This window comes from Terrapene carolina, unplaced genomic scaffold, assembly GCF_002925995.2.
Source record: "Terrapene carolina triunguis isolate 2854851 unplaced genomic scaffold, T_m_triunguis-2.0 Scaffold119, whole genome shotgun sequence".
Lineage (NCBI taxonomy): Eukaryota > Metazoa > Chordata > Testudines > Emydidae > Terrapene > Terrapene triunguis.
Window position 1 is genome coordinate 120,315 of NW_020664470.1, and position 11,500 is coordinate 131,814.

The 11,500-nt window shown below is 42.8% G+C and overlaps 1 protein-coding gene across 1 annotated transcript in view; it reads left to right on the forward strand.

Annotated features, from left to right (window-relative positions):
- Window positions 1-11,500, forward strand: part of LOC112120843 (cytosolic phospholipase A2 gamma-like) — a 90,552-nt gene that overhangs the window by 65,530 nt on the left and 13,522 nt on the right. The window contains exons 2-5 of the mRNA XM_029911732.1: window positions 763-905; window positions 4,264-4,462; window positions 5,791-5,908; window positions 7,915-8,055. Of these exons, the coding sequence (XP_029767592.1) occupies window positions 763-905; window positions 4,264-4,462; window positions 5,791-5,908; window positions 7,915-8,055 (601 nt within the window). The remainder of the gene's footprint in view (window positions 1-762; window positions 906-4,263; window positions 4,463-5,790; window positions 5,909-7,914; window positions 8,056-11,500) is intronic.

Here is an 11,500-nt window from a genome sequence, read left to right on the forward strand (position 1 = left end):
CCCTACATTTGTACCCTAAGGTGCAAAGTGGGGATCCAGCCTTGACACATGTTTAAATATAAATGATGGAAAGAACAGGTTCTGAAAAATGAAGAAAACATTTTTTTTCATTTATGTTGAATTTTTTCACAATTTCTTTTAAAACTTCAAACCTGATTTTTTCTGTTTCCTAAAACCGCATATTTAGTGGTATTGAGGTCTCTCTCTCTCGCTGTATATATATATATATCAGTTTTGATTCTTAAACAATGATTTTTTCCAGGTTTTGGGAAAACCCCTAAAAATATCAGTAAAAGAATTCCTTTTAAACCAAAAGCTGTTTTTATCATCAAAATCCCCCCACAAAACAAAAGAAAACAAAAACCCTGTTGAAATATTTTCCAGCAGTTCTGATAATTAACAGTATAAATGCTACATGGATTACATAATTCATACAAATGTCATATATTATAGAAGCTATTGGAATTATTCTTTAGATGAAGAGGTAAAATCAGGCCTCATTACTGCAATCAGGAAAGCTTGTGAGTAAAGTTACTCATGGGAGTTGTCTCATTTCAACCTGTGTAAATAAAGACACTTACATGGGTGAATGCTTGCAGAATTGCGTCCTACAAGATAATCTTTAAAATTACATGATGGAGGATATCCTAGGTGGGAATGGCAGGTGTTTGACTGCAGATACCATGAAAGTAATTTAGACAAGCAATGACGGTTCCTCAGTAATCCCAGTTTATACGTTGTGATCTCTTTTCCTTTCCTCAGGATGATGTGCCCAATATCGCCATCCTGGGAGCTGGTGGAGGTCTTCGAGCCATGATCGCCCTTCATGGAACTATGCAGGAGCTACAAAAGCATGGTCTCTTGGACACCATCATGTACTTGTGTGGGGTCTCAGGTTCAACTTGGTAGGCGCATGTCAAGAGTGAATGAAATTGTGCCCTTCTATAGAACTGACAGCCAGGGGAAATTATTGCTATTGTTATTATTAACAAAAGACATGCTGAGTACTTCATCACCAATAGGAAAACACTGTCTGTCCATTTACTGAGGAAGTGAGAATACACATTACCAGCACAATCTAGGGCACCCCACCTTTACCCTACCATGGGCTCAAGACACAACCCAGTTAATTTAGTCACCCCACCCTTTCCCGGCATGGGCTCGGGGCATAAGGCACTCACCCTTACCAGTCCTGGGCCCAGGATGTAACCTGCTGGGGGTTCATGGGCTCTTTTATGAGTAAAAGAACCTTACACAGTAATATCCTTAACCTCTATGTATTAACAGTTACCAAAACAGAATACACATGCTACATATACAATTCTCACTACTCCTAATAAGGCAGATAAACTTTACTCAATGGCCAATCAAGTTTAGATCTTCCAGGGGCTCCAGCTTCTGCATGGTATTTTTGCCAGGTGCTGAGATCTGACAACTTTGATCTTGAGCTGTGTCTTGGAGTGAGGATCCAAAGAACTTCCCTTTGGACTCAAGTTTATATAGTTAAAACTGGATTCTACTTAGCTATACCTTAATCAATCATTTTAAACTAAACAGTATTTTTCACCAATCCTAGCCCATTATAAAACAATTCTTTAACCAATCATACTCCAACATCTTAGCTGATTTAAGTCTTGCAGAAATTATTTATGCAATGGACAGAAACAATAAAATAATTACACAGGGACCATACAAGCAAAAGAGAAGTAGGGGCCATAATGGAAAATCAATAGAACTATAGATTTAACCATCACAACTGGTGATAAGTGGTTTCTTTGCAAACAGAATACTATCAAACAAAGTTGTCTATAAACATCCTAAGTTCTGTTTCTTTATCTGGTGATGGTGGGTACTATTAGGACAGGAGTGACGTCTTAACAGCCTGATATTATATTGTTTTGACGCAAATTAGATGGGACGTTACTCCCTGCTTCTTAGCTCCTGGTGGCTATTGTCCTATGGCTTTTGCTTCTTACTGCAGAAAGTCCTTGGCCTGCATACATTGCAATGTAAGTCCAAGGTTCAAACTCAGGCTAAAACTCAATACCTCTTCCATCTACACACAAATCATGCAAACCCAGAGCTTAGACCCAGGGTCCCAGGACTCCATGAGGGTAGAGGGTCTGAGCCTGAGTCAGGCCAGGACCCAGGGTTCAAGATCTATTGCTTTGCAGTATAGACACAGTCCCACTGGACTCATGCTCTGGGAGTCAACCAAAGATGTCCCACAGGATGACTTCCTTTTTTCCTATTGACAGTCAAGTTTTCCCACACTGCACCACAAACAAAGGGCTAATGCAGCCACATTTTGGGAGGGCTCTAGAAAGTCTGGGATATGGGTGGCAGAATATGGTCCTGCATAATGCAGTGTAGACTCTGGAGCCCCAGATTGGGACCCAGAGTTCAACAATTCCAAACCTGAGGTTACAAATGAGTGTAGATGCTCAAGTCCTAGGTTAGCAGACCCAGAGCCTGCTAACCTGAGTTCTACTAATCCTGGGCTTACATTGCTGTGTGGACATGCCTTTTAGGTCTGACCCTCCTAAGATTTCTACATGAGCAAAAACAATAGGGGCCAAGCCCTATACTTCTAATTTAATATTTACAGATCTTGCAGTGTCATTGTGAATTGCTTGATATCTGGTATTTCCCTTAAAGGCCAAAATCCTTCAGTCATGGGTCTTTTGTGAGTCTTATGGCTTATTTACCCTTAAAACGCCTCAGCTGCTGCAGTTACGCCACTGTAATGCTTCAGTGTAGACACTAGCTACACCAGTGGGAGGAGTTCTCTCGTCAACGTAGGTAATCCAGATACTTGAGAGGCAGTAGCTAAGCCAGCAGAAATATTCTTCCATTGACCTTGCATTGCCTACATAGGGACATAAGTCAGTTTAACTATGCCACGCCGGAGTGTGGATTTTTCACACCCCTTGAGCAACAGTTATGCTGGCCAAACAGTCTAGTGTAAAACAGGCTTTAATTATATTATGAAGCATAAGTGTCTAGCTCTGGTGGTTGTGGAGTAAAGCTTGGAAATGTGAACCCTACCAGCTCAAATGCCAGAAGGCAAGTAAAAAGAACCCATGTTTTTAAAGGTTTCAGAGTAGCAGCCGTGTTAGTCTGTATCCACAAAAAGAACAGGAGTACTATTTTAAAATAAATCTCATGATTTTTAAGCCAAACTCAGGATCTTCTGTGACCTGACTTGTGATCTTTGGCACACTTGTTGTTGGCATTTGTGCTGAAAGCAGGATAGCAGAACAGTGCCTACGACCTTCTGTTGTCCCTTTCTCTCCAGTCAAGAGACTGTTATGTTAGTTGTCGTTAAAGAGGGGCAGAGTGTGTACAATGGTTTGGGCCATGGGAATAGTGAGAAGTGGACATAACTGGGGTTCGGTAAACTGGAACAAGTGACAGGGTGTAACACAAGATGGGGATATCCAGGTGTAAAAGAGACAACAATGGTTGCAAGGTTGTAGGATAGGGTGGAGAGTTAGTTTCTCAATGGAAAAGGAGACTGTGTCCTTCAGAACATCCAGCTAATCTAACAGGGCCACATACTGATAGCCTTATTCACAGTGCGTAGCAATTGACACAGGAGCCTAAGGGAGTTAGGCACTCTGTTGTTGATGCAATTCAAAAGGAGTGAGTGACTTCTTAATTATCGTAGTTACTTATCTACCCCACATTATCATAGTATCTGAGCACCACTGCATTTATTTTCAGAACACCCCTGTGAGGTAGGAAAGTGCCTGTATCCCCCTTTTCCTATGGAGAACCTGGGCTACAATCTCTGGGAGAGCAGGGAGCGGAACCCACATTTCTCAAGTTCTAGACAAGTGGCCTAAGCACTGAACCATCGTTCCCCTTCCAACCTTTCTGCACAAATAGTCCCATCGAAGTCAATGTTAGGGCGGCAGAGTCATGATGGGCTGGGCAGATCTGTGGATGTTACAAATGTCCTGAATGTAACCAGAGCTGTTCAAACTCGGTGTCAGGGAGCCTGTGTATTGCTAATGGAGATTCTCCATTTGCTCAGCCTGGTAAGGACCTGGGGGATTTGGATTTTATCTCTGCTGATGCTGTGGCTTTCAACAGCATCTATCCAGCCAGCCATGTGATCCTTGCAGGTTACAAATGCATTGCAATGATGGAACGATGAGTGAGAATATTCTAATAAATAACTATGCAGGTATTGAAATGGCTGGGGAAAATAGCCCATATCCTGTTCTCCTTACCATCTGTGTTTTGTCTCTGTAATAGGTGTATGTCGTCTCTCTACAAAAATGGGGACTGGACAGAGAAATTGCAGGCCTTGGAGGAAAGTATGTGTGCTAGACTTTCCAAATACACCTGGAGTGTCCCAAAGGCAACAAAAATGCTTCTCGAGGCAGCTAAAGATGAAAATTACTCCCTGACTGAGTTCTGGGCCTACACTGTGGTCTATGGAATGTTACATGAAGTGGGTGAAAAACTTTCCCTTTTGTAACTTTCTAAGGTCCTTGTCTGGCCCCACTCACAAAAGTACCAGGGTGCTTCGTGATCTTTTACTGTGTTTAGCCTCACAACATCTCTGTGAAGTGGGGAAGTGTACAGAGGGGAAACTGAGGCACCGAGCACCCAAAGGCCAGATTTTAAAGGTATCACCTTGTGGGATGAGCACGCAGGCACCTAGCACCCTTTGATTTCCATGGGATTTAGGTGCCTACATGCTTCTGAAAATCCCCCAGGGTGCCTAAATACCTTTAAAAAACTGGCCCTGCTTGAATTGCTCAAGACCACATACGGTATGTCTACACTGCATTGTAAATCTGGGTCTGGTGTACCTGGCATTTCCAAGCCTGGGCTGGAGTGTCCACACTGCAGTGTAAACCTGGGCAAAGAATAACCTGCAATGCTGAGTCTCAGGGCCTGGATCAATTGACTTGGACTCGTGGGGCTCAGGCTTCTGGGTTAAAAATAGTAACATAGGTCGGGGCTGGAGCTTGGGCTAGAGCTGGGCTCTGAAACCTGGTGATGGGGGTGGGTCTCGGACCTTGGGCTCCAGCCCACAGGAGAATGTTTATACTGCTGTGTTTAGCTCCACCACCCAAGCCCTGTGACCCAAGTCAATTGACCCCAGGCTCTAAGACTTGATGCTGTGGGTTTCGCTTTGCAGTGCAGATGTACCTACAGCTGCTGGACGTAGGTGTCACAGCCATGCTAATGTGGTCCTATTGTACTACCCAACCTTCTGACTCGAGACTGCGGCTTGATTTGAGTCCACACAGCAAAACAAGAGGGCTTGGACCCGAGTCGCTGTGGGACACTGGCTCTGACCCAACCCTCTATTAAGGACCTAAGACCATGGGTCCTGAGTCCATGCTGAGCCAAGTCAGACTGATTTGTGTGTGCACAGAAACGGGTCTTGGGCTCACACCTGAGTCAGACGCCGGGCTTAGTGTAGAGTGTAGACATACCCTCAGGGAGTCCGCAGGGGAAGTGGGGATTAAGTATTGGCTAATGGCTTGACCACTTAGTCATTGAGGAAGGTTGGTCTCATTCATAAATAAATGCTGAGTGGCTCCACTGAATTCTGCAGAGTTACTTGAGTTACTTCATGTATACCTTTGGGTGACTGAGGGTCAACTCCACATCTGTCTAGCTATCATCTCAGCATGTGGATATGTGTTGGCTCCTTGAGCTCAGGCTTGGACTGAGCTGTCAGGGCAGGGACTATATGCAATGTTACAATCATAGTTTTAAATTAGGAGTGTGTTTGTCTGAACCTATAAAATCTTGTCTTTACAGCTGGACAAGGGACACTTGTCTGAGCAGCAGAGTGCTTCTGAGAATGGAAATAACCCCTACCCCATCTATGCAGCAGTGGATGAGCGAAGTTTTTCCAAAGTAACTGAATACTCTCCAGGTAAAAACAAACAACCAAGTCTACAGGTAATGTCAGTGTAAAGAAGCCTGTCATTTATTTCATCTACATGCAACTGAGATTTAAAGGTTGTCTTTAGAGCTGATTGAAAATGGAAAAACAAATTGTGAAAAAAATTCAAAACATTTAAATCTCTTTTGTTCAGCAGGATTATTAATGGGCCCCTTTTTCACATTGCATGACATTTTCTGTAATATTTGTTTCCTTTGTTTCCCCTAGAAATTTTATCAAAAACATATTTTAATTTGATTTTCTTTAGCAAAAATCTTGATTTTCAGTAGGAAAAGAGTAAGTGAAACAAAACCTTAAAAAATTCTTAAAATATCAGTAAAACTATGGCAGAAAATTTCACAAAACATGGAAAATCCAGGTAACATCTACTACTGCTGGGAATAAGTTTTCTTCATGCAAAATCTTTTTTTGAGAAAAATTCAAACTCACTATTGTTTCCTTTTCCCCTTTGTCCTAGTTTAGTATATCTTTTTAGCTGGAGACACACTTTATTTATTATCTTATTTACTTATTTAGATTTAACAATATAAAATTATGATTCTTGAAGCTAACATCATTAATAACACAATAAAATTCCTGGAGCATGAAAGAATAATTTCACAAGAAACTCACCAGCAATCGCTCCATTCACTTTTAGCTATAACTTGAGCTGATCAAAAATGATCCAACAGAGTAAAAACTTTCCATGAGTATAGGTCAGTTTTGACCCCTAGAAAATCATTTAGAAAAATACCAAAATGAAGCCTTTCAATTTTCAGTTTCAAGAAGACATTTTGGTTCAAAATTAATTTTACAAACAATAAATTAACATGAAATAAAAAGTCAAAATCACAATGAAACCTTTTTGATTGACCAAACTAAAATTGTCTTGAACACTTCTTTTTGCAGGGAATTTTTCATTTTTTTTTTCATTCCAATTCAGAACAAAACCAAATTTCACAAATGTGGAGTTTCCCTCCAAATGGGAAATAACAGCTTCTGCATAGCCCTAGATGTGCCAAGATTTTCTCTTATAATTTGGACATGGTTTAGAACCAGGTGGTAGCTCACACATTTTGTGGAGGTGCTAAGGGACTAAGATGCGGTGAGAACCAAATGGAGGAATTGTACATGAATTAGGGGATCACATGGGCCTTCTGGAACACTGAGAGAACTCTGCATGATGGGGCATCCTGGAAGATAGCATGAAGTTGATAATGGGAGAAGGTAAGGTAGGAGGTGAGGAGGTAGGGAATTCAATGGTGGAGCAAAGGGGATGATCAAGTCAAGCTGGGAGAAATATTTTCAATAAATTGTTTTTTTTTTCACTAAAAATGCATTTTCAGACCCCTTTTTGTTTAATTCAAATATAATGAATAGTTTCAGTTGGGGAAACAAATGTTCAGTGTAAAACATTTTGTTTTTACTGTTTGATTTCAAATGGTCTTTTAATTTCAAATGTGGTCATTAAGAAAAGTGAAAACCGGTTAATCAAGGAGGAAAGAAATGAGTCAACTAAAATGTTTTGTGGGACTTGAAATGAATAAAACAAAACAAAGTTTCATTTTCTGTCAACTCAAAATGATTTATTTATTTACTTTTTAATTTGGTGAAAAATTAGGGTTGTTTTTTTCAGTTTGAATCAAACTGGATATTTATCCAGAGTTTTTGGTTCAGCCACTGAATTAAAAATTACATTATTTGCTCAGCTTTAGTGGTAAGAACTCTGAACTGAGACACAGGTGGTGTGGCGTTGTAGTTGGAGCCTGGGAGGTGAGGACCAACAGCTTCATACAGAATGTGAATAGGAGTCAAGGATGGATGTGAAGATGCGACAACATGGATGGAAAGAAATTTTATTAATGTAGACATTGTTTGAAGCACGCTCACATTCCCCTGAGTTATGCATACCTCATGCCACCCTTTCCTGCTGATTCATCTGCCACCTCAAAACTGTTGCTGGGCTTTGTTTCCTTCTCTTTCTTTTTATTTTTCAGCAACCTGGTTTGAGTTCACCCCCCATGAAGCCAGCTTCCTTGGCTATGGAGCAAGTGTACCCATGGAATACTTTGGAAGTGAATACAAGAATGGGGAGCTAAAGAAGCAGAAAGAAGAGAAAAGCATGAGTTACCTACAAGGTGAATGATCATGCCCCTGTTTCTTAACAGATGGAGACAACTGAGGGTGGTTAGATGCATAGATATCGGAAGTAAACCATGGAATTCTAAAATGGAGAAATATTTACATATATTAGAGAGCTTTTATGTAGATAGTTGAGCGGGGTAAAAAACAGTTTTCATAAGCCATAAAAAATTTTGAGTTATCAAAAGAAATTCCTTTCCTGAAAAAGAACAAAAAATCAAAATTACATTTTTTTCACAAAACTAAAATAAAAAAACAATTTTGGTTCAGGTGAGTCGAACTATTTCATTTCAATAAGAACAGCCACAATGGGTCAGACCAAAGGTCCATCTAGCCTAGTAGGTCCATCTAGCCTAGTATCCAGTCTTTCGACAGTGGCCAATGCAGATGGTTCAGAGAGAATGAACAGAACAGTCAATCATTGAGTGATTTGTCTTCCTATTTTCCACACCCAGCTTCTGGCAATCAGAGGCTAGGGACACCCAGAGTATGGGATTGCATCCCTACCCATCATGACAAAGAGCCATTGATGGACCTATCCTCCATGAACGTATCCAAATCTTCTTTAAATCCCATTATACTTATGCTCTCTCGACGACATAGCTACCGCTGCTTTTTGGGCATGGTTTATGCTGACGGGAGAGAGCTGTCCCATCAGCATAGAGCAGCTACACAGGAGACCTTACAGCGACATGGCAGCAGCAGTACAGCTGTGTCTCTCTAAGGTCTATAGTGTAGAATCATAGAATATCAGGGTTGGAAGGGACCTCAGGAGGTCATCTAGTCCAACCCCCTGCTCAAAGCAGGACCAATTCCCAACTAAATCATCCCAGCCAGGGCTTTGTCAAGCCGGGCATTAAAAACCTCCAAGGAAGGAGACTTCACCACCTCCCTAGGTAACGCATTCCAGTGCTTCACCACCCTCCTAGTGAAATAGTGTTTCCTAATATCCAACCTAGACCTCCTCCGCTGCAACTTGAGACCATTGCTCCTTGTTCTGTCATCTGCCACCACTGAGAACAGCCGAGTTCCATCCTCTTTGGAACCCCCCTTCAGGTAGTTGAAGGCTGATATCAAATCCCCCCTCATTCTTCTCTTCTGGAGACTAAACAATCCCAGTTCCCTCAGCCTCTCCTCATAAGTCATGCGCTCCACACCCCTAATCATTTTTGTTGCCCTCCGCTGGACTCTTTCCAATTTTTCCACATCCTTCTTGTAGTGTGGGGCCCAAAACTGGACACAGTACTCCAGATGAGGCCTCACCAATGTCGAATAAAGGGGAACGATCACGTCCCTCGATCTGCTGGCAATGCCCCTACTTATACAGCCCAAAATGCCGTTAGCCTTCTTGGCAACAAGAGCAAACAGTTGACTCATATCCAGCTTCTCGTCCACTGTGACCCCTAGGTCCTTTTCTGCAGAACTGCTACCTAGCCATTCGGTCCCTAGTCTGTAGCTGTGCATGGGATTCTTCCGTCCTAAGTGCAGGACTCTTCACTTGTCCTTGTTGAACCTCATCAGGTTTCTTTTGGCCCAATCCTCTAATTTGTCTAGGTCCCTCTGTATCCGATCCCTACCCTCTAGTGTGTCTACCACGCTTCCTAGTTTAGTGTCATCGGCAAACTTGCTGAGAGTGCAGTCCACACCATCCTCCAGATCATTAATAAAGATATTAAACAAAACCGGCCCCAGGACCGACCCTTGGGGCACTCCGCTTGAAACTGGCTGCCAACTCGACATGGAGCCATTGATCACTACCCGTTGAGCCCGACGATCTAGCCAGCTTTCTATCCACCTTACAGTCCATTCATCCAGCCCATACTTCTTTAACTTGGCAGCAAGAATACTGTGGGAGACCATATCAAAAACTTTGCTAAAGTCAAGGAATAACACATCCACTGCTTTCCCCTCATCCACAGAGCCAGTTATCTCATCATAGAAGGCAATTAGGTTAGTCTGGCACGACTTCCCCTTGTTGAATCCATGCTGACTGTTCCTGATCACTTTCCTCTCCTCTAAGTGTTTCATAATTGATTCCTTGAGGACCTGCTCCATGATTTTTCCAGGGACTGAGGTGAGGCTGACTGGCCTGTAGTTTCCCGGATCCTCCTTCTTCCCTTTTTTAAAGATGGGCACTACATTAGCCTTTTTCCAGTCATCCGGGACCTCCCCCGATCGCCATGAGTTTTCAAAAATAATGGCTAATGGCTCTGCAATCTCATCCGCCAACTCCTTTAGCACCCTCGGATGCAGCGCATCCGGCCCCATGGACTTGTGCACGTCCAGTTTTTCTAAATAGTCCCGAACCACTTCTTTCTCCATATAGGGCTGGTCACCTTCTCCCCATATTGTGCTGCCCAGTGGAGCAGTCTGGGAGCTGACCTTGTTTATGAAGACAGAGGCAAAAAAAGCATTGAGTACATTAGCTTTTTCCACATCCTCGGTCACTAGGTTGCCTCCCTCATTCAGTAAGGGGCCCACACTTTCCTTGACTTCTTCTTGTTGCTAACATACCTGAAGAAACCCTTCTTGTTACTCTTAACATCTCTTGCTAGCTGAAACTCCAAATGTGATTTGGCCTTCCGATTTCACTCCTGCATGCCTAAGCAATAGTTTTATACTCCTCCCTGGTCATTTGTCCTATCTTCCACTTCTTGTAAGCTTCTTTTTTGCTTTTAAGATCAGCAAGGATTTCACTGTTTAGCCAAGCTGGTCGCCTGCCATATTTACTCTTCTTTCTACACATCGGGATGGTTTGTTCCTGCAACTGCAATAAGGATTCTTTAAAATACAGCCAGCTCTCCTGGACCCCTTTGCCCTTCATGTTATTCTCCCAGGGGATCCTGCCCATCTGTTCCCTGAGGGAGTCAAAGTCTGCTTTTCTGAAGTCCAGGGTCCGTATTCTGCTGCTCTCCTTTCTTCCTTGTGTCAGGATCCTGAACTATACCATCTCATGGTCACTGCCTCCCAGGTTCCCATCCACTTTTGCTTCCCCTCCTAATTCTTCCCTGTTTGTGAGCAGCAGGTCAAGAAAAGCTCTGCCCCTAGTTGGTTCCTCCAGCACTTGCACCAGGAAATTGTCCCCTACACTTTCCAAAAACGTCCTGGATTGTCTGTGCACCGCTGTATTGCTCTCCCAGCAGATATCAGGGTGATTAAAGTCTCCCATGAGAACCAGGGCCTGCGATCTAGCAACTTCTGCTAGTTGCCAGAAGAAAGCCTCGTCCACCTCATCCCCTTGGTCTGGTGGTCTATAGCAGACTCCGACCACGACATCACCCTTGTTGCTCACACTTCTCAACTTTATCCAGAGACTCTCAGGTTTTTCTGCAGTTTCATACCGGAGCTCTGAGCAGTCATACTCCTCTCTTACATACAACGCAACTCCCCCGCCTTTTCTGCCCTGCCTGTCCTTCCTGAACAGTTTATATCCATCCATGA